This window comes from Fringilla coelebs (assembly GCF_963513975.1).
Source record: "Fringilla coelebs genome assembly, chromosome: 5".
Taxonomy (NCBI): domain Eukaryota; kingdom Metazoa; phylum Chordata; class Aves; order Passeriformes; family Fringillidae; genus Fringilla; species Fringilla coelebs.
Window position 1 is genome coordinate 51,163,738 of NC_140033.1, and position 23,343 is coordinate 51,187,080.

At 45.0% G+C, this 23,343-nt stretch overlaps 1 protein-coding gene across 13 annotated transcripts in view; it reads left to right on the forward strand.

The window, feature by feature from the left end:
* Nucleotides 1–22,751, forward strand: part of RBFOX2 (RNA binding fox-1 homolog 2) — a 170,640-nt gene extending 147,889 nt beyond the window's left edge. For 4 of the 13 annotated variants that reach the window (XM_084206584.1, XM_084206590.1, XM_084206588.1 and 1 more), the window contains 7 exons: nucleotides 51–143; nucleotides 1,262–1,394; nucleotides 4,914–4,971; nucleotides 9,315–9,352; nucleotides 14,227–14,315; nucleotides 15,244–15,316; nucleotides 16,435–22,751. In XM_084206584.1, the coding sequence (XP_084062710.1) occupies nucleotides 51–143; nucleotides 1,262–1,394; nucleotides 4,914–4,971; nucleotides 9,315–9,352; nucleotides 14,227–14,315; nucleotides 15,244–15,316; nucleotides 16,435–16,489 (539 nt within the window). In that variant the 3' untranslated portion in view covers nucleotides 16,490–22,751. Of the gene's footprint in view, nucleotides 1–50; nucleotides 144–777; nucleotides 846–1,261; nucleotides 1,395–4,913; nucleotides 4,972–6,686; nucleotides 6,727–8,975; nucleotides 9,100–9,309; nucleotides 9,359–14,226; nucleotides 14,316–15,243; nucleotides 15,317–16,434 lie in introns of those variants that run through there. The other 9 variants (XR_014616186.1, XM_084206586.1, XM_084206585.1 and 6 more) reach the window with 9 other exon arrangements.
* The last annotated feature ends 592 nt before the right edge of the window (nucleotides 22,752–23,343 follow it).

Below are 23,343 nucleotides of genomic sequence, written 5' to 3' on the forward strand. Positions count from 1 at the left end.
CGTTTTTATGGTTTTGTTTTTGTTTTTTATTCTTTTTTTAATTAAATTAGCATCCAGCTTTCAAGCAGATGTCTCGCTGGGCAATGACGCCGCAGTGCCCCTGTCAGGAAGGGGGGGTATTAACACTTACATTCCTTTAATCAGTAAGTAGCCCCCGATGGCCCCTGTACTGTTACTGTGCTTGAGTTAATGATGACCCGTTACCCTTCTTGTCTCCAGTCTGTATAATATATACTTGAAAGGATGGGTCATGCTGGGAATGAGTTTATCTTGAGTCAAACTATAGTGTGCAGTTGTTGTAACTTGTTCATCTGCAGTGTCTTGCTGTACTGCTGAATGGGTCCTTCTGAACGACAAGGAGGTTGCAGAACAAGGGGAGGGTGTGTACGAGGAATAGGCCATTCCCTCGCTCCCCTCCCTGTATTGAAATGGAAGAAACCAAACGGACAAATCCCTAAAGTACATATTATACAAGCTGCTGAACCACGGGTCTGCAGGGCCCCTAGTGGCATGCACCTGGATGCATGCTGGGTTGGGATTGTGCCCTGGGACTCGTTCCCTTTCAGTATCTGTTTATGATGTGTGTGCAGATGCCTCTGAGGTTTTACAAAGTTTCATCACGAGCCGGTTTACTTCAGTTTAAAGCATAATAATAGAGGCATTGCTATATGTGGTGCCAGTTATTGGTCACACTTGTTAAATGAAGGTGGGCTCTCAGTAAACTGGCACTTTATGGGAAATTGCTGCTGCTGTTATATGGGCTATCTTGTCTTTCAGGCTTTAAAATGAACATACAGAGGATTGGGTGGCAAAGAGTGGGAGGGGAAAGGAGGGAAGAGACTGATGTAAGTTGGTTGACTTTAAGGGCCTCTTGACAAATTATTTTAAAGAGCCTCTGCAGTTTTGGAAGAACTGCGTGCTGTATTGATAGTAACTCCCCATGCTTCTCAGACTCTAACCAGACTGCATGGCAGTATCAAAAGGTGGGGGGATTTGGGCCCTGTTTGGGGTGGGTCAGGCATGCCAAAACATTAACCTCTTGCATGCCAAACCTCTCTGCAACCCTTCTACCCCCAAAGGCCATGGTGTAGCAGGAAGTATGTATGGGATGCTTGCTGGGTTATAAGCATGTCCTTCTGCAGGATTGATGCCAAATGTCCCACCGCTGTGGAGCTGTTGTGTCACTTTGTTTGAAGCAGGTGGTTATTCTCTGGGGCAGAGCTTGTATCCTTTTCACCTTCCACCTTGTCTATCTTCACAGTTCCAGGCTTCCCCTATCCAACTGCAGCCACCACAGCCGCCGCGTTTCGGGGCGCCCATCTGAGGGGCCGAGGAAGGACAGTGTACGGGGCAGTGCGGGCAGTACCTCCCACGGCCATCCCTGCCTACCCAGGGTAAGCACTGGTCACAAGAGCAGAGTGCTCTGCACAGCCGTGTCAAGTAGCTAATTGGTTAACAAAAAACCCTAAAATTGTCTGGATGGTGAGAGTCAAGATCTTACTAGTGCCAGAGCATTCTGCACATGATGGCACCCAGTGGGGGCAGATCTAAATTTTTCTATGTTAAGTTTTTGACTGAAACAATTTTCAGTACTTGCAACAGCTTAAAGTGCTGATGGGTTCCTTCTCATGATTTCTCAATTTGTCTGTATATGGTATTTGTCATCCATCGAACCAATATGTTACAGTGCTGCTGAGAAGGACACAAAGAGAAGATCTAAAATTCCTGAAAAGGTTCTGCTCTTTGTACTCCATTTGTGTTTCCATATTCAGGAATGAGGAATATTATCCATTACCTTCATTTCTCACCATCTGGCAGTAGTACACAGAAGAGCCAGTTACCCACAATGGATTTGCTTTCTTTGTTGGAGACGGTTTAAAAAGGTTTAAAACAAAGATTAATCAAGTCCATTAATTTAAAGCTGGGAGCGTTTGGGATGTAGAGAGAATGATAATGCAGTGAAGCAATGGCAAATGTGTGGCCTTAGCATTCTTTGCCCTCAGATTTTCACTAGTAACGCAGTGCAAAAAAGGCTGTTACAAAGGAGTATTCTGCTGTTTAAAAGTAGAGGGAACTAGGTCTGTATGTGAGTTTTGGTTTGGGTTTTTTTGGTTTGTTTAAATGTGGTGGAATGACAGATAAATCAGCAAATCCCTTCCAAACTGTCTTTTTTGTTTGTTTTGTTTCTGATTTTGAGGATGCTTTAATCATAATGTCTCGAGTTCTACTTGCCATGTTTTCCAGGCAATATTCTCAGAAAGAACAGGAGTAGAAATGAATCCTCCAGCAGAGATGTGGAATGACCCTTCTTTTCCTTTACACTAGGTCCAAAAGGGAAGAAAAAAAAATCATAAATCTTTTATTAAGAAGGAAAGTGGAATCCGTACACATCAGTGCAGGGAGCTGGCCTGATCTATGCTGGATAAGCTCACAATACATTCTGTAGCAGATTAAGTGATGAGAGCTACTGTGGTGCTTTTAGAGTCTAGTCTGATATTTCAAGTGGAGCTCCAGGAGCAAGCTGCAGTGCTTGTGTATCTGTCTAGCTTTGCTCTTTGGCAATTTTGGCAATGTTTGTATTTAATTCACCAGAATGAAACCTCTCGTCTAAATATTGGCCTTCTGAACGGAGTGTTTCTTCTGGGTTTTCAAATCCACTTTTTTGCCACCATTCCCTAGTTTACATTCTCTATCCTCTAACCATAGCCTCTGACCTGCAACTTGTCTGTCTATTGCTCTAAAAATGGCCCAGTCCAATTTTACTGGGGAGTGCTCCACAGTCAAACAAAGCAGCAAAGCTGAGCTGAGTGCTACCATCTAGCAGAATATGAAATATTTGCACCAGGGAGGGGGAATGTGCTTTTCCTCCCTGGGAGTAACAGCTAGAGCATTCCTAGCCAGAGTGGGGCACTGGGAAGGCCTTGTCTTTGACGTAAATCCAGCCTGAGTCCCATGTAAAAGGTTTATTTTCATTTGAAATATGGGCCAGGCTCCAATGATTAGCCCTTCAAAATACTGTCTCATGTCTGTGTTTACTGGTATTAGACTGAATTTTTCTGACCCTGCTGACTGATCCCATGTTTTCATGGGCAGCATGCTACCTAGCAAACATTTACAGGGCACCAGTAAGCAAGGCAGATTCACAAAGTTCCAGAACTGTCCCTAGTCCCCAGCAGTGGGGTGTAATTACCTACTACTGGTGTTTTTTGTCATCATAGTCTGAGTCTCTGCAAGATACTTTGTAGAACAAATTGGATTCCTAGTGGAATAATACAAAATGTGCTGTATAATTCCATGTTGCAGTAACCTGTAGGACAGCCGTGTGGGCACTGTTGACCTCCATGGGGTCAGGGACAGGCACACGTTCCTGACGTCTTGCCCTCCATCGGTTACTTTCCTCCTGGCCAGTGGAAAGATGGCACCATAAGATCAGGCAGCAACATGAATGACCAAGACATAGTGAGTAATGTGGAAGAAGACAGTAAAGTAAGCTGCAGGTTAACTCAAACCTGATAGAAGGAATTTTTTTTCCCAAACCTCAGTGGTGTTTAAGTTACAAAACTTAATGATATCACTGCATTTGAGAGCTTAGCAGAATTTAAAAAATACAGAATGTAGATTAATAAAAGCTCATTGGTATTGCCATACTGGATCAGACCTGAGCACCATCCAGGTTAGAGTTAAGTTTTGACAGTGTCAAATGCTAAACCAGAGGAAGGTGCAAGAAATCATAGCTCTTTATAGTTTTGATATTTATTTCAAGAACTCAAGATTTGCTAATGCATATGTGGAATGCCCATACTTACACATGGCCATGGTTGTTTATCCAGAGAAGGGTTTTGGTACCTCAGAAAGCAACTGCGTAGACTATTGTAGGTGAGTTAGATAGTCACCTGAACCTGACTTTGAACACTAATGAAGCCTTCAGTTTTAACTGAGGTACCACTTGGTAGAAATAAGGAGACGTTATAACCTCTGATATAAAGCACAAGTAAAAACTGTGCTGGAATATTGCCCTGATTTGTAGCAGCCATGCTTTTTAAATGTGAATGCTTACAAATAACACTTCAGACCAAAAGCTGAAAGAATCCAGACAGTCTGAAAAAAACCCTTACCTACTGTAAAGCTCTCAAAGTTAAATAAGCTTGATAATTTTATTTCTCAAACTATAGGTTAATCAGTGACTTGTGCATGGTCATTAAGTACCTATATGAGCAATAGACTTGCCATAGTAAAGAGTAATTTTGTCTAGGAGTGTAAATATATATGAGGTTCACTGATTTGAAGGCACAGTAGGTAGAAGACTAGATACAGGGCAGCAGACAGCTTTGTGGTTTTTTTGCTCCTTTTCCAACACAACAGTCAGCTGTTGGTACACCTAAATGATATGCTGGCTACTTTACAAAACCAGCCTGTTTCTTTTTCCCTTGGATGTGTTTTAGCACAGCTGGTAGGCTTTTCACAGATTGCACCAAGATTTGACTGGCTGCCAGACTGTTTTATACTTCTGGTCAAGCTACATAACCGGAATGTGGTTCTCGGATGAAGGAATTCTCTGGTTTTGCTAGCATTAAGAATCACAAATATGGATATTCTACCATATAAATAAACCTTGCTAAATTTCAGCCCTGGAAGTTGATGTCAGTCAAATCCTAACTAAAGCAGAGATGGAGGATTCATGTGTTTGGGTGTTTGGATCCCGGAAGTCTTACTTTTACCTTTACCTTTAGTGTTCCTTGCAGTTTTCTCTGGAGAGCTGATGCTAGCATCTCTTGCTGATAGAAATAGTGGCCTGATCCAATGTGGTAATGCTTATGTTCATCCAACTGACTGTGTTTGGAATAACTGTTAAAACTGCTAACCTGTTCATAAACCAAGTCACTTCCTCTGTCGTGCGTTTGCCTTTCCTGCAGGAGCAGGTGGAGTATCACTGCTAAAACGCTCCTGGTCCTAGATAGAGAACCCAGCAATGTAAGTCACTGCCCCAGGAGCCAAACTCTTTGTTATGTGGTTGTAAAAATTTAGCTTCAACAAACATGATCTTATGGCCTGCTTCTCCCTGCTGAAGTGGCTCCCCTCTTCCTCTAACAAGGGTCTCTATCTTCATACCTGCTCCCAGCGCTCTTGGAGACTACAGTAACTTTGTCCATTGGGAATGGAGTGTACTTTTCCTGGGGAAGGCAGCAAGACTAAATTATTCAAGCAGTAGCTAACACTGCAAGATTTTTTTTTTAATTTTGTTTTATTTTTTTAGTAATAGCATGCAGAATTTTGGCAAGATCTGCTGGGCTTTTTTTGTGTGTGTGTGCCTTACAATAGGTGGGTGTCTGAGGGTAGCAGGCTCTTGGCAGCATTTCACATTCCATCTGATGAGTAAAAAAATGATAGTCAAAAGAATAGCTAGTGTTCCATACCTTCTTTTTTCTTAACGCTGTGGGTAAGTCATGCACATCAGATCCATGAACATCACAGATGGTGGGGTTAATGCTTTTTAAAGCCTTGAGCGAGTTTGTGTGGAGCTCTTCAGAGGACAAAGCTGGAGGAAATTCCTCAGTATGTGAAGCACATGCTGAACTCAAATGGGTGGGGGGGTTTCCCCTCTCTTCCTTCCTCATCCTTCCCCAACCCCCGTCCCCAGAGTGAGCTGTGTAGTCTTATGCTAGTGAATGCTCTGGTAAGAGCAGCTATTTGGGAACCCCAGGCTCTGTTTAACAGTTTTTGTGCTTGAAGTTCTGAGAGAAACAAAACTATGGCTTAAAGCAGAGAAAGCACCATCCCATGGAAACCCTTCCAGTTGCTCCTCTCTGCTATGGAATAAGTAATTACTACCAGGGACTCCCACTGCACCTTTCGATTTTCGGATCTTGGACCAGTCACCTAACCTTTTTAGCTCATTATCTCTGCTTGTGAAAGCAATGCATTGTGGGTATTTTTGGTTTTTTCTTTTCAATTACATTTCTCTGTGTTTACTTTGATCAGAATTGATTGACTTGTTTTCCTGAGGTGTTGCATTGGTTCTTTAAGATGCTGAATAATAATACTTTGCATGCTTGTGTGATCAGCCAAATCTTATCGCATGTCTAATGTGCAGGGTAAAAGCAGGTGATGTATGGATGTCAGAAACAAAAGTCATGCAGCCCTCTGAAGCCTGAAAAATGTAATCAGGCCCAAGTCTCTGAACCACACTTCCTGATGTAGGTGACTCCAGCCCCTGTGGGATGCCTTCTGTGAAGGGCTCCTCAATTTCACAAGCCCACTTCATGAAGCCAATGTTTCCATGTGTCTCAGGGGGTAACTAAAATCATTCCAGGAGAATAACCAGAGTGGAGGTTTCTAAACCCTTGTGTCTCTCTTCAGGACGTCAGATCTTTTTGAGTCAATATTCACTGTACAAGATGGTGGTTCCCCTCCGTCTCTCCTTTGCATACTGTCTCCCCCTCTGCCCACCCTTCCCCCTTTGCATGCCGTGGAGGATGACTTGGAGCCGTGCGTGCGCACACACGCTCTCTTGCTGATTCGCTCCTGCCAAAAGCCCAGGTTGTGGATTCATACATCACCTGCCTGTGTAAAACGCATGTGCATGCTGCCGTCCTCAATAACCGGAATGTGTTTTCTGTTCTTTTGTTTTTTGTTTGTTTTTTTGTTTTGTTTTGGTTTTTTTTTGTTTTTGTGTGGATTTTCTGCAGTGTGGTTTACCAGGACGGATTTTACGGTGCTGACCTCTATGTAAGTACACACACCGGAGCCTTCTTTGTCCCCAACCCCTGACAAGCCAGCCTTTTTTTGTTTTCTTTTCTTTTTCTTTTGGTTTGTTCGTTTGGTTTGGTTTTTTAAATATCATTTACTTTAATTTTCTTCTTCCTTGTGGATATATATATTTATATATTTAGGAATGCAAGCATGCTTCTCTGTCACTGCGCTTGCCCCTGGGTGCAAGACCTAAGCCTTTGGGTTTCCTGATCATTGCCAGGGTCAGTTTATTGGGTGTCCTGTCCCCCACACGCACACTGGTACTAATCAACCTGAGAGATGATTAGCAAATTAAAATTTCTCTCAACACTTCTCTCATTTACATAATTTGGATATAAAAATAACAGGACTGGTTTAGCCTCAGACCTTCCCTTTCCTTCACCCCCTCTTCCCTCCCCTTTCTCTTCCCTCTTGGGGCCCTTTTGGGTTTGATTTGTGTAGCCCACACTACACTGAAAAAGTTGTATGTTTAAAAATGTTCATGTGCCACTGGGATGTGGAGATTATCCCTTTGGGGAAGACACTGGGACTGATTAAAAATGGAGGCTGAGATGCTAGAGTGAAAACTGACATCTCATTTTGCCGGTAGGAATGGCACCTAAATAGGCTAGATTCTCTCCCCTCTTCAGGGAATTGTAAAGTACAAATATGTGGAGATGTTCGGTTACAAGAGTCAGCAGCCTCCTCCTGTTTGGGAATTAGCTGTTATACCACAGGAGACTTTGTCCTGTCATTGTCATTGTCTTACCCAGTCAGTCTGTATTGCAAATCTCCAGGGAGTCTGTGTGTACATAGGTGGGTTGTGGATGGAGGTATGTGAACTGGCCAGTGAGGAAAGTGCTTTCCTTTCCAAGGGAGAGCTGTTCCAGAGCAGGAATATGGTAGGAACTTGCCTCTCAAAGCCAAAATGTTCAGTTGCCGTTGCAACTCACAGCCTGCCTGGCTTTATCAGAGTTCCCAGTTGTGGCATTGTAGGTCATAGCTCTCTGGAGCTGGGAAGTTTTGTATAGTTTGGGTAGTGACACAATTGTCAGGACAAATTTCAAAGTCCTGCTCTTTTGAAGGTGCTATTCCTGCCATTTATAAAGAGGACCCTGGGGTTAGACTCAGGATAATGAATGGATGGAACTAGCTTTTGGATTTTGTTGGCTTATATGGAGGATCAAGTTCTGGAGAGGTGCTTTTTCCAACCCAGGTAGAGCAGTTGGAAGATGTGCTCTCTGAGAGAGAGAACTGCGTGCATTTCTTCACTCTTCCATATACTGTCATGCGTGCAGTCCTTTAAAGATTGATCTGCCTAGTCAAGTGTTTCTTTATAAAGCTGTGTCAAGGACTACAGAAGGTTCTGTATTTTCCTGCCTCACTCCTAAAACACTGCCTTTACAGACACTGACTTTGCTATGGCACGTAACCAAGAAAATGAGTGCTGCTTAGTGCCTCTTCCCACAGAGTGTGGTGTGTAAAAGGCTGCCATGTTGAAAGGGAAGTCTGGCCAGGGTTGCTCCCTGCTTTTGAGAAAGCTTCTTCAGAGCTTTTGTTGGGGAGGAGAGGCCTATATAACATGTAAGGACAGAAACTCCAGCAGTGAAGAACACCTGTAACCACTTGGTGCTGCAGAGCAGTACCACCACGTAACACAAAGCCAAGCCCCCCGGTCAGGTTAGAACCATTAAGTGGGTTTCTGATGACTTTGCTGTTGGTGGCAGTGGTGTCACTTTAGGAAAGCAGGGTGATGGAAGAGAGGACTGCATCAAAGTAGATGGTGGTGCTTTTTCCTATGTTATTGCTGGCCAGAGCCCTCCAATGGAGCTCAGGAAAAAGTTACCATTCTCCAAACTCGAAGTTTCCCTTCCAAACAGTTTGCTTGGCACAGGTGGAATGACTTCAATGTCCCTGTGTCTCACCGATTTGTTGTGCTTTTCACTGCAGTGCTTCTATCCCTCTGGTTGCTGTGATAGGTTTACCCAGATTCCGAAGGTATGGCAGAGGATATTTCAGTTAAAACTGGGGGGAAGTTAAATCGAGGCTCTCTTAAGACTTCTGAGTCTATAGGGTTGTGGAAAGGAGCTGAGCTGGCAGGGAGTGGTTAATGGTAGGCAAGATGAAAGGGAACTGTCCCAAGTTTGGGCTGCTTTTTCTGCATAATGCTATGCACCGATTTCTCATTTTCCTCCTCCTCCTTTTCCTCACTCCTTTTTTCTTTCCTGGGGCAACCATCCTGCTAGCCATTTCTTCTGTGAAGAAGGCATTCCATCTGTTGTTGGATGCGTCCCACTCTGGCAAGACACCTGAATTGATAAAACAACCTGCCCCAGGATGCAGAGGGCTTCATTTCGGATCATAAGAAAGGTTATCTTTCTTCTACAATGGGGTCAATCTGGGTGGCGGGGGGGGAAACCCAAACAAACCCACCTGTGCGAAGACTGCTCCTGCCTGTGAAAAGCGTGCTTGCATCCACTGGAAAGAAAAGGCTGGTGAGCCCCGCTGTGGGCTGTTTGTATGATTGTTTCTTTCCACAGCTGTGTTTTTTTGAACTGCTCTTCCTGTGTTCTGTTATAGAATAGTCTTACAGGAACCAATCATTAGCGCTAAAATACCTCAGGTAGGAGTGCCAGTGTGACCTGCCAACCAATCAGATTGTGGATTGCAGTGGAAAAAACTGAATTATACTAACCATTCCAGCACCACATTAGAGATGGGAACAGAGGCTTTTTTAGAGCAGCGCAGACTCACGTGTGAGCCAAGCCCCCGCTGCAGCAGGGTGGCGTGTGTCCAGATTTCATACCAAGTGGCATTTCACTCAAAATAAAAAAACCAAACAAAAACCAACCAAAAACTAAAAACCAACAAAACTTTAATTCAGTGGAAAGGTTAACAAGGTCATGCTTGTCCCATTACCATGTAGAAGCACCTGCTGCAATGGACACTGTTGTCCTGTCACCTCTTCTAATTCATTCATGCTCATTCCTGGTGCACGTGTGCCACCCTTCTAATACAGAAATACCAGAAGCGGTTCTAGCCCTTTCTGCTTCTTAGCTTCTGTTGTATGGAAGTATGGGGGTGGAGAAGACACATCTGAGAGATGACAAATAAAAGACCCTAAAATTGGGCTCGCTGCCTAAACCTGGCAAGCAGTAAAATGTACCTAACTGGTACCATGAATTCCATATTTCTCTGGGGTTATGGACACACTTGTGTCCTAGGGGCAGAAAGGGTCTTTGGAGTAAAGAGGGCAGTGACCTACTTTATGTGCCCTTCTTAGGCAGGCAGGGAAAAAGAAAAGGGAGATTTATACCACACTGGCATAGTAAGCTCTAGTTTTAGATTTCTTCTTGCTTACATTGGATTGATTACCTGATATGGACTTGAAGAGTGGAGGAGAAGATGTACTTGAGCTGAACTGCATAAAATGCCAATTTATTTTCATTAACATACTCAGTAATTGGAATGCTGCTTTAGTTGGATTGCAGCTTCCTGTAGATGTTGTTTTCCCATGTTTGTCTTATTTCAGAAAATATAAGACAATACTGAAAAAGCTGCCATCTAATGTTATAGAAGGAATATAAAGTAAAATATTGCTTTGTTGATGAGCTAAGGACAGTAACATCACAGAAGAGTAATTTTAAATTTGAGCTTTTGTTCATACCCAAGCAATACAGCTGTTGGATAGCTCAGGTCTGTAGGCTCAAGCTCTACACGGGGAAAGGGATCCAGCATAGCCCCAGCAAGACTGGAATGCCAGGTAGACAGAGAACAAGAACTTGAATCAAGATAAGCAGCATTTAGGCTGGTGTTCATTTCTCTCACATGGTCCCCAGACAATCTAAAAGCCTGTACCAAAAAGGGCTAATCTTAATTTTCTCAGTCCTTTTGATTGTTTCTAATGCCCAGTGAAAATGCATAAGCCTTCCCGCTAGTTCCCATTCCCTTATGGAGGCAGTAATTCAACTGTCCCATTGATAGAAATGTCTCAGACATTACTTCACAAGAAGCTCAGCCACACTTACTACTTTTGAGAGGAGACTGAAGAATTTTTAAAACTGGACCTGTATGGGTAACCTGTCCCTGTGGAATCAAATAGGTGGAGTGGGAGTTTGCATGGCTGTCCTGAGTTTCAGGCACTATGCCACTCATTGGTTTCTTCTGTTGCAGTTTGGCTGGGGCACTGAAGGAATGTGTTGAAGCTGGCAGGGGCCTTTTTTTGTTCCTTTTTTTTTTTTTTTAAATAATTCTTTCTTTCATTTGGAAACACATTTTTCCCTCTTTGTTGCTGTGGTTGCAGATGCTCTATGCTGTTGCAATTTTTATTTACTGGAGTACCTGAAGTGGGTGGCGCCAGAAATTACTAGGGGTCCTAGGACCTTGCAGATGAGCTCTGCATATCAGTTACAAGTTTTATGTGGACAGGAATAGCAGGAGAAAATATCTGGTGCTTTGGACAAGCTGAACAGGCTTTAGATGCATTTATTGAATTATATAGGTGGATCCTGGGTTATGGAGAACAGGAGCATCAGCTGGGTAAGGCAACCTGTGCAGTGCCTGCTCTGTACAGTCCCAGAGCTTGTTGAAAGGATTTATGTAAAAACAAATTATAGTTAAAAGAGTTCTTCCTCTTTCCTTCACCCTATTTTGGTGTATTTGGACCTGCCGGTCATGCTAAATACATCCCGTCTCAGAAAGCTCCCAGCTGTCCACACTCATTGCTCCTATGACAGGAATGCACCATGGCCATTATGATCCCCATTTTTGGTTTTATTTGAAGTACACATAAGTAGACTTTGCAGATTGCTTTGAAATGAGCAGGTCTGCCTGTATGTGTGTACCTCTATCCCAAGATTTTTTTTTTTCCTTTTTAAAATAACCAGTAGCTTCAATTTTGCATCAGTGCATGGTTAAAAAGCAATACACGTCAGCTATTTCTTAACTTCATTTCTCCAATGAATTATTTCTCCTGTTTTTTTGTTTTGTTTTTTTTTTTGTTTGTTTGTTTGTTGTGCAGTTGACTGAAGAAATGTTAACATCCCGCTCTAAATCTCTCAGTGGAGTCTCTGTTCCCTTCTCTGATATAACAGATGGGTTATTGCTTGTTATAATTATTAACATTGTGGTGTGGGACAGGGCTAGGGTGGGAGCCATTCTGGGGGGCGAGGGTGGGGTGCTGCGGGAGTCCTTGAGGTTGGAATGTTAACTCCAGTGGTGACTGACTGTTTCCGTAATAGCAGGTTGTTGTGGCTGCACGCTCTAGTACTTGAGGCTGTGTACTTCACTGAGCTTGTGGTAGAGCCTAGGGCGAACTGCTGTCCCAAGAGAATGCTGGGATGGATAGAACTAGCCAATATGAGTCTGAACGTGGTGACTTTGCTGGTTGTTCTAGCTCCAGATGTCAGCATGCTTAGTTTTTAATTTTGATTAATAAATGTTACTCCATTCCCCCTCCCACACCTGATTCCAACCCTTCTTTCTTCTTCTTTATTTTTGTTGGTTTTTTTTTTTGTTTGTTTGGTTGGGGGTTTTTTTTGGTTTTGTTTGTTGTTTTTGGTTTTTTTTCTTTTGTTTTGGTTTGGTTTGGTTTTGTTCTGTTTTGTTTTCCTTTATGAGAGACATGAGTTAAAGGACAATTATATGATAAGCCTTTTTGGTTTCAAACTGCATCTTGCTGTCATGTTCAGAGTATGTGCCAGACACATTTGAAGCAGCTTCTGGTCTGAAATGTGACTGGCAAGTGTGGGAGTGTGGGGCAGAGTGGGAATCAAAGGTGCCTGCTAAGGCCAGCTGCCCTGCAGAGGGTAGTGCCTGGGGAAAATGCCTCCTACACTGTGCCCAAGTGACAAACCAAGGGTTCAGGAAGCATATAGCCTAAGGGGAATACTGCAATGGCACTGATAAAAAGTTTTGTCTTAATTTGGTGAAGTTAATGAAGGCTGGATTTGGATTAAGGCTGCACCTCATTCATCTGGCCTCCATCATGTTTTACATGGTGGTACAATGATAGCATGGCAAAACCAAGCTCAGTGTCCCCAACCATCAATCCAAAATGCAGGATTTGAAACAGCCAGGTGAGATTAAAAGGACTAAACTGTAACATGGCATCTTTTCCAGGCCATGTGGTGATGTTTCACAGGTGTTGCTTTTTCATCTGTGTTGCTGTTTCTCCTGTTAACTAGAAGATTGAAGAGGCTGCAACTCTCTTTTCTCTGGAGTAGCAAAGGGTCTGCAAACATGTGATAGCACATCAGCCTTCACAGGGCTAATGCAGGCCACATGAAAGAAACCAATATTCATTTAAAATCACTACTTCTAATTTAAAAGCTACCCAGGTCCAGATTGAGCACTGTTGAGCAAAGACACAGTTCTGTAGTGGAGCTGATCTTCTACTCTTAGTTACATGTATGCAGAAGATATAGAGGGAAGAAGTGGTAGAGGTATGTTGAGCTTATTCTGGAGGTGAAGAGCATAACTCTGCCTTCTGGTCCTTCAAACCCTGAAATGTCAATTGGAAGAAAAAAAAAAAAAAGCCAGAAGCAATCTGGAATTTTCTGATGTTTTTTACGGCTCATTGTGTTTCTAGAAAGTCAAAACTGTCATTCATTTACCACACCTTGACCCCCAAGTTAAAAAAAGTGTTCAGGAATACAATAAAGATCTAACCAGGGCTTCAGAGCCCTATTTGCTGCCTGCTATGCCACCTTGGTCCCTGATCTGAAGGTGGCTGAGCTTGGTCTTCCAGTACTGCAAGCCTTGCTCTGCCCCAAGAGCTCCTTGTGGGAGTTTCAGGAGGATACTCACAGGTCTTCTCTGAGTCAGAATTCACATTTTGACAACACAGCTGTTAAGTACATTTTTAGTAACTACCTCTGATCACCTTTGCTACAGGTGTGTAGCATGGGCAGAAATACAGCAGCAGAACAGACTGTTCTGGCATAATTCTCTTGACCTGTTTCTTTCTTATATGGAGAGGAGGGGCGAACAGTCTACTTTTGCTCATGTGGACCCAATTAAATTCTAGCCCTTTGGGTTTTCCTGGCTGTAAAAGAGAGAAGGTAAAAAAAAAAAAGGTAGGAATTTCTCTGAATGGTTCCCTTTCTAAAATACTTCATAGAAAGTGTCCACCTCTGATTTCCCATCCTTAAGAGGAAAGGGTCATAAAAATTGCCTTGCATCCAAGATTCCAGGTCTTTCCTAGTTTCCATTTCGTCCGTGCCAAATTGCATTTTCTGTAGGGTTGTAACAATGTTCAGTCTTCCTTTAGTGTATTCCTTTTGCTAAAGAGGATAATGGAAGGGCCTCCCTGGTCCCTCTAAGGAAAGGCATATACATGAGTTAATGGGTGATGCTTGTGATAGGCATGACATGGGAGCTGATGCAGTTTGAAACACTTCCTTTCCTTGTGACTTGTGTGACCTTTTTTTTAATTTTTTTTTATGCTCTCCATGGGTGGACAGGTATCTGTAAAGTCAGTTCTCTTCTCTCCTGCAGGGTGGATATGCAGCCTACAGATATGCACAACCTGCTACTGCAACAGCAGCCACGGCCGCTGCAGCCGCTGCAGCAGCTTACAGCGATGGGTATGTAAAGGAGAGGTGTCCATGGGGGCTAGCTTGCTGTGCTCAGGGATTCAAGGAGCATTGATCCATCACAGAACTTCTGCTTCTTTCCCCCATTTCTTTGTCTGACCTGCACTCGCATGTGCACACATGCATGCACCACCCAACACGGAAGACTTGAGTGCACGGTTTGTCTCTGCTCCTGGACAGTATTGCTCTCATTATTGTATGTGAGTTGGCACAAATCCTGGCCTCTTCCCTGTCCTTGTGATTCTCCTCTGCACAAAGCAGGCAGTGTGGTTACAGCCTCAGAGTCAGAGATCTGGCTTTGGGCAGACTACTAAATCACTGGGTGTGCTTCTCTCCCCATCATAAAGTAAAAATGACTCAGCTCATGCAGTGCTCTAGGGTGCTTTAGCATGCAGCTCTGAATAGATACAAAGGATTGTCTCCGTCAGAGTGCTTGCCTTAAGATTTTTCATTGCCTGTGCAGTGAGGCCGTGTTTTAATCCTAGCACATTAAAGTTTATACTCCTCTCATAGTGGAGAATCCCTCACTGCTTTCATTTAGCAGCTGTTACTGTGCCAGTAGCACTAGTGCCAGCAGTCACTCTGGTCCCTAACTGCATCATGCAATTACCCAAAGGTAAGGGGTGCACTAGCTGACATTTCAAAGGTGCTGATCTCTTTCCTGCAGGTCAGGCTCCTGGCCTGTGCCACATTCCTCCTGGCAGGCCGTTCTCTTGCCCATCTCATACAATGCATGGCAGCATGCTCACAGGATCTCTCTGCAGAGGAGCTGCCTGCGTACCTGTGTGTGCATGGATGCATACAAGTGTGTGCAAGGGCATGCTGCTGCTTCCATTACCTGTGGTCAGACAGCTATTACTCTACCCCTCCCAAGTGACTTTTTTTTTTTTCTTCTTATATCTTTTCTCCCTCTCTTCAGTTATGGCAGGGTGTACACAGCAGATCCTTACCATGCCCTTGCCCCTGCCGCTAGCTACGGAGTTGGCGCTGTGGTAAGTGCGATTTTCTTTCTTGTGCTGTTTCTCATTTCCAGCATGGGGAACAGCCACTGGGTATCATGCAATGAAACCTCACCCACCCAGAAAAACTTCTTTGTTGAGGGAGGAGGTCCTTAGCAGCAGTGCTGGGTTCCCAGTTGTTCCGCATTCATGTCTATGTGTACACTAAGAAAGGAACCAGGCTGTAGGAGACCAGTTATTACTCGATCTTGTACATCATCTGGTACAACGAAAAATGAAAAGGAATAGCTGATAGATCTGCCAGGAGCCAGAACACTGTTGGTGATCAGTAGAACTGTATCGAGGCGATACATAGAGCAAAAATCAGCAATAGTTAGAGATTCCAGATACCCTTTTTTGCCATTTTCAGTTCTAGGAAAGCAAGGGAATAAGTTGTTCTTGTGACATCTTGCAAGTGAAGCAAAGCTGCTTCACTTGGTTCCCTCTTGCACTAGTGGAAGGATGCGGTGTCCTGCCTGCCAGCAGCAGTTACGCAAGGGCAGGATGAGGTATGCTGGCATCGGAGGGGAGTGGAGCAGCTTGCTGGAAACACATGCATGCCCATCTGCTAGCCAGCGCAGTATCTGTGTTGTTGCAAAGGCTGGAATACAAATGTGCTCAGAGAAAAAGACACCTAAAAATAGATATCTGCAGTGTAGCACCTCCATTTCAGCCTCAGCTCATCATGTGGATTCTCTTTAGGGTTGATGAGGGAAAACCAGGTAGTTCTGGGATACCCAGTCATCATATCTATTTTAGACCTTTACCTTGAGGTGAGGTGAAGAGCATCCTAGAAGTCCTGGTCTCCGCAGTCTCTAAAGGCAGCCCGGACAACTGGCTTGAGATTAGGACTGGTGAGTCCCCACTCTGGTACTGAATTCCCTTCCACCAAGACTTGCCAAACTTCACCTCCAGCTGGCTGGCCATGAGCATGCCCTCCTGAGCCACGTCTTTGGTTTTGCAGGCAGAATTCTTTCTTGCTTCTTAGAGTTGCTCATGGTGGTGGGTCAGTGCCAGGACAGGTCCTTCCAGAAGCATTTGGGTGCTGTCCTGGATATCTCCTCACAGTTCTCTTCCTAACAACCTTTTCTTCTCCCATTTCATTTCTGCAGGCGAGTTTATACCGAGGTGGCTACAGCCGATTTGCCCCCTACTGAAGTGACGTGAGCCCCCTGCAAGTGGGACAGCCCCCCCAGTTCATGAGGCCTGGCTATTGCAATATTTACTAGTAGAGGAACTCTATAGCAAGTCGAGGAGGAAAAACAAAAAAAAAAAAACAAAAGAGAAATACTTTTTTATACCTCACTATGTTCTTTGAATATGTATTTTTTTTCCTTTAAATTTCTGCCTTTAATTCTTTTGTTCCAAAGATTGTGCTTTTTTTTGTTTGTTTGTTTGTTTTTTGTTTTCATTTTTGGGGTTTTTTTAACTGTGGTAAAAATAATGCATTTCCGTGTCTGTATGTTGGTGCATAGCTTATCCTACCAATCACGGAAAAGGCGATTAGCGATGAGGAAAGCTGTTAGAAACTGATATCATGCAATTAATCAGGAACACGCAGACAGAGTTACTTCCCTGGGTCTGGTGCTTGGTGCCTGTGGGACAGGAGGACGTGAGGGAGAAGTCTCCACCTGCCGTGTTTCTGGTCTGCAGAAGGAAGCACTCTTTGCTGTGGCTGGGACCTGAATGCTGGTGGGAAATAGTCATTTACGTTCGGAAATGGGGGAAATGCAGAGACTTCCTTTCTTTCTATCGCCATCTGACGCGCACAGGTTTGTGACAGTTTCAGCAGTGTCAGAACTTTAGACTTCGTGAGAGAAGAGTCCCTCAACCTGCCCAAAGACTTCAGCTGGTACCTGCTCTATAGGGTACAAGACTTTGAAAGGAGTTTTTGATAAGGATGATCTTTTCCCCACACACAGAACTTTTACTTGTTGATTTTTGTCCGCTGCAAGTGGCTGTAATTGTCATAGTTTTCATTCCTCCTTTTGAAAATCTCTCTCTCTTGCTGTCCCTTTCCACCCCTTCATTTCTGGCAGATGCATTGCAGGATCACACAGAGTACCTCTGTTGTGGACAGCAAGTGATTAAACTTGGGGAGGTGAAGCACCTGCAGCCTTGCAGAGGAAGAAAGCGAGCAGAAGAGTCGAGCGTGGCACACGCTCTGAGGCCCAGTGTGCAGGGGCTCTGCTCCTGTTCATCCTGGGCTGCTTAGGTGCTTCTGCAAGTGATCTATTTCAAATAACATGAGTGAGGAAAAACCAGTCACGCATAAGCTGCTCAAGGTGAAGGACAAGCTTGTGGGTTTGTGTGGGGGAAGAGGATCTTTTCTATCTTAATGTGATCCTGAAGTAGTTTTGTATTGCAGAAGCAGTTCCTGCAAGCTCTGAATTCATAGGAACTTCTTACCACAAGGTATTTCGGGCCCTTCCATAGCTGCATTGGAGCCCCTGGGTTTGTTTTGCCCAGCTTCTCACAAAGTTGTGCACCTGGTCTGCTGAGTCCATATAGACACTACATATTAGAAGACTTGGAAGGATAGAAACTATTTAGCTGAGGGGTCCACAACTCCCAAGACCATCTCCCTTCTGCTCTCAGACAGAATTTGCTGTGTTTCAAAGACAGCACGATTAGATGACTGTGAGCTGTGATGTGATGCGGAGTTGCTGCTCTCCAGACCTCCCTGTTCAGCTGCTGGCTCCTAGAGTGCTCCCAGTAAACCCAGTGGTCAGAGGCAGGCTCTAATCGCATGCTGGAGAGATGCAGAAGTGTAATTGTACCGTGCTGCCTCGACTCCATGGATTGGTGCTGGGGTGAGCCCCTGCCCTCAGAAGGGCAGCTCAGAGTATGGATTTGTTGGCGGAGCCTCTCCAGCTCCTGTTGAACACCTGCTTTTCCATCCACCGCTGATACAGAATAGGAAAATTCCTGCATTTAACACTAAGCAACATCAGCAAGCAGAGGTCTCGCTCCTGGGGGAGTGTCCTGGTCCAGCCACACACTACCACACATTTTTTGCTCTTCCCCAGTGATACATGGAGCCTCTCTGTGCACAGCAGAGTGAAGGCACCTCAAATGGGAAGAATGGGGATGCCATTAATTAAGCTAGAGACCCTGAAGCTATTGATTTTTCTGGAGTAATAGCTAGATAAAGGGGACACCAAACTGCCAGCCTGTCGGCCACCTTTTTTTTTTTTTCCTAGTTTTATTGTTGGTTTTTACTTTTTTTTTTCCCAAGCCAAAGTTTGGTTTGCTGTTATGACAATTTTTTTGTTGTTTGTATATAAATACTTTAGCTTGAAAATAGGGAGGGGGAGAACAGGGTGTTGGGGCTTTCACAAAATCTAGGAAATGAGGGAGACTCGGCGTGTTTGGGGGTTTTTACTGCCTGAGTTGGGGGTAGAAGAGGGAGGACTTGTGGTAGAAATAGTCATATTCATGGGGAGTTATTTCCACTGCAGAGCAGCCAGGGGACTTGTGGAGCTGGGATGCAGCAAAAGCCTCTACTGGACTTGTTCTCCCCACTGTGGGTGGAGGGCCTGAGCGAGGCCATCCCTTCCCTTCCTGCAGGCAGTTCCTCAGGCTGTGAGCCCAGGAGCCTCTGCAGAGCCCCGCTGGGGCAGCTGCTCCCCCACTGCCCCTCTCCCACATTCAGTTCAGCTGGTTCTGACTGCGGCTCCCCAAAAGCCAGGTTCTCCCACCCTGAGTGCCCTCCCCTGCCCTGGCAGTGCCACCTGCAATCCCCCCCTGCCACTTGGCCTCCCTGGGAGTAGGGAGGCCAGCCCCATTTCTGCCTCCTGGCAGAGTCTATGCATGGCAGCTTCAGCCCGCCCAAGTATATTAGGAATGTGAGGGGTTTAGTGCAGAAGCACCCACCCTTTGGGGGGCCGTGGTCCCCCCATCTCCGAGTAATACCTGTTCTAAGACCATCCAGCCTGATTCCTCCTGTATCCCAGCCTGGCCTGCTCTGGCCCCTCCCTGCCGGGCTTCCCTGGTGCATTAAGCAGCCGGTGTCTCTGTGGCTCCATAGTTAATGCTGCAAGATCCCCTGAGGGAGCTTGCTGAGAGCCTGGCTTCCTGCTCTCAGCACTGGGCTGTAGAGGGGACACCAGGACACTTGCATGGCTGGGGGCCAGAGGTAGCTCACTGGTTCCAGGTGCCTAAAGCACCAGACCTCCCAAAAACTTGCATGGCAAGGTTTCTTGAGTGAGTGTTGTGTGTGACAGGAGAGCTCTCCAGCCTTTCTCCTCTGTTGCTGAACAACAGCTCCAGTTTCACTCTGATGTGTTGTGAACTGGCTAGAGATGCTTTCAGAGTAGCCAAGGTGTGGCTATATCCATCTTCTGAAGAAGTGAGGACAAAGCCTATATCTCCCTATGCAAAATTAATTACGTTTAATAAATTGAACTGGGCCCTGGCTTATTAGAATGATGGCAGCTAGTGCTTGTCTGTGTGATGGGTCTGCAGTCACAGGTCCCTTGCAAAGCAGGGTTTGGCTTTCTGAGGGAAACTGCACAGGCAGCCTGGCAAATAGCTTGCTGTTTGTCACCTTCTAGTCTGGTGGCATCTGGGATTCCTCTTGATGCAGAGAAAAAAAAAGTATGTATAACTGTAGCTGTTTGTGCTGTCTTGCAATAGGTCCAGCCAGCACATGATGATATACAGATGAACTTTTGGTTTGAAGAGTTGGTTTATTTAATGTGCTGGTCTGTATTTCCTTGCAGTTACAGTTGTGCTGGTATAAAGTAACTGCTACTGGTATAGCACATTCTCTACTGAGAATAAGCTGTATTGGTGCCCAGCACATTAGCAAACTGTTGTCCCGGTCCCCATGTGTGGGAGGCTGCACTGTTGTAGGTGAGTTAGCTTTTCTAAGAAAAGCCATGACAGGACCTGGAGGCAATGGGGAGCTCGGTATGAGCCTACTATAGCCAGCTTTTCCCAGGTTAAGCAGTTAGGTGGGTCCTGTGTCATGAGTTCAGATAGACAAAGCCATGTTTAAAGATAGCTGTGGCTTGGCTGTTCCAGTGCCTGAGAGGGAGCGGATTTGCCCAGCGAGGAGCACTGGCTCTGGAGTCTGACACCTGTGTTTCAGACAGGGCTCTGTCAGTGACCCCTCAAGGATCCCTGTGGGGCAGTCATGTTGCTACTTTAGACTTTGCTTCCCTGTCCCTAAAGTGAAGTTGAAGTTTATCCCTGTTGTTACCTGTTTTGAGATCCATGGATGTGAAGTGTACAGCGAGAGCTGAGGAGGGTTTTCTGAGCAGCTGGCTTGAGTGCTGGTTGTGGAACGGTTAATGAAGCCATTTCCCTGTCTGAAAAGAGACACTGGCTACTGGGCTTTCAGTTCCAGCACCCAGAGCTCTATCAGTGGGGAATACAAAGCAGAGCCTCCCAGTTCTACCCATGTTTTTCCCCAGCCCATCCCTATCTGTATCTTCCCATCCTAGCTACAAAGATGGAGGCAAGTGGAAAACAGGTTTGGGGAGCACTTAGGAATTTAATAAAGGGAAATCCAAACAGCAGCTCTGGGGAGTGCTTTTGCTGAATCTTGCTCCAAAGGGAAAGCACACAGGCAGCCTGGCAGAGGACCTGCTGCCTGTGACCCTCCAGCCTGGCAGGGTGGGGGAATGCTGTCCTTGGTGTAGAGGGGTGATTTTTAAAGTGTTTTACCTGTTTGCACTGTTTTAAAATAGGAGGGGGGGGAAAAAACCAACCTAGTGAACAAGATGAACATCCAATGTAAACTTCTTTGTGTTTTTATTTTCGACATGCTCTTGGATAATGTCAAACATTTTGTAGTATACACCAGTGAGACTTGATTCTTTGTTGCATAAAACACTATTTTTGGTGATGTTAATGTCTGAAAAGCCCGTTCCCTACATCCCCACCTTACTGATTGCCCTCTCCACCCTCCAACCCCAGTAAAATTCTCTTCTACAATGAAAACTCCAGTCAACAAGGCAAGCCGGAGTCTGATAGCCAGAGTGTGAAATGGGGCCCTTTGCAAGTAGGCTGTGGGGTTTCTGCCTGGTATGCTTTGCTCCAGCCAGGAGCTGTCAGGAGAGCCCCCATCCCTCTGCAGTGCCTGCAGCCATGGCAGCCTAAACGGGACTCGGCATGGCCAAGTCCCGTCTCTGCTGCCACTGCTGACCCTGGAAGACAGCTTCTTGCTGGGGCTGCCAGTTCTGCCTGTGGTTGTCCTGTTGGGGCCGTGGGCTACAGCTGGCCCAGGCTTGTGCAGGTGACCAGCTTCCCATGCTGCCTCTCAACTTGTGATAGAGCAGGAATGCATCAGCCAAAAACCTTGCCTGATTTCACCAGGAGATTGCTGGTGTCTAAAGCCGTCCATCAAGATCCTCATTTGGCTGGCAGTCAGAGTCAGCAAAATGCCCGTTGATCTTAGGAATGTTTTTTCTTTTTTAAATTTTTGTTGATGTTCTGAAGTGGGTCAGTAAATCTTTTGCCAGATTCCCAGTTCTGTGCTGGTGAAGGGGCTTGTTGCTTCCCTGAGGAGTAAATTCCTTACAGAAATCAGGCCTCCCATATTAGTAGTCTCAGTTCTGGTCATATTTTTCTGTTTTTTCTGTTCACAGTATTTTGTGTGTGCAAGTGTTGTAGTTTTGGCAACTCAATTTGGCTGCATTATCAAGTGACAAAATCATCCTCTTTTACCCCAGGGGATATGATTTGGTTTGGGGGTTTTTTTTTTGTTTGTTTGTTTGGGGTTTTTGTTAGGCTTTGTTTGGTTTTTGGTTTGTTTTTTTGGGTTTTTTTAATATGATAAATCCTGCTTGTAAATAGCTGGAGCTAAAACCGGGGGCTGATAGCAAATGAGAACCAGGGCTGTAGAGTGATACAGAGCTCGTGGAGTATTTTACTGACCTCACAGGCTGATCTCTTTGAGACTTGGAGATTTTCAGTGCAAGGCTGAGATGCCACAGCACCTCCAATGGCAGCAACAGACTTGCCCCTTCTCGCAGTCTCCCCAGCACCTCCCATTCCAGGTACCACCAGGGAGCAGGACGTGTCCCGAGGGGGATGCGTTCCCTTCCCCTGGATCATTTCCTAGGACGCCCGAGCCGCTTGCCCAGGGTCCCATTTCCCTGCTGACTCTGGAGAAGCAGTATCTGCATCCCAGGGCTTTGTGACAGCCTTTAACTTCCCGCCCTCCCTCGTTAAGTATCATATTGTATAGTAGCTTTCAGACCATACAGTATTCATTGGGTTATTCCTATTATTATCAAGTAGCTGGAATTGTGAAGGTTGGAGTAGTTAGATCTTTAGCTTTTATTCCTTTTTTTTGTATTACTATCCATGTGTATAAATTATTGATCATGTTGCTGGCTTTTATAAACTCTAAGCAAGGGGGGAAACCCTTCCTAACCCTTTGCAAATGGTAATGAAGCACTGTTTTTAAATAAAAGAGAGAAACACCAGTCTGCTGGCTCCCCTGTGTTGTTTGTTTTTCAGCACATCTGGATGAATTTCGCTGGTGCATTGCCCTGGCAGGTAAAATGCAAAGAAGGGAAGCTGGTGTGAAGAACGGGCTGGGAGATTGAATCTTCCAAGCAGTGATAAAGGGCCTTGGCAACTCACGCTGGCAAAATCCCAGCCCCATCTGTTCCTATACTGACCTCTCAGAAAATCCACACCTTTCCCTGCCATTCTTTCCCATTGCTTCTTATTAGCAGAGAAGGGCCAATTGTTTGGTATTTGAGAAGAAGCTTTTTTTAATTTTTTTTTTCTCTCCAAGCCTATTTGGTGTTTGAGCCTGTTAATGTGGAAGGAGAGACAGCTATTTCGAATTACGGTATCTGCATCTCCTTCAGTGCCTGTGTGGCCAACCTCACTGTGTCTGTGTTAGCACAGGTGGAATAGTTAACACACACAACTGGAAGCTGGGTTCCTGTGTCAGTGTAAATTTCCTCTGGGAGTTTGGACATGTCCCTTAATCACTGCCCCTGTTATCCTATCTGTAAAAAAAGTATTGCTGCAGACAAGCAGAAATTCATTCACAT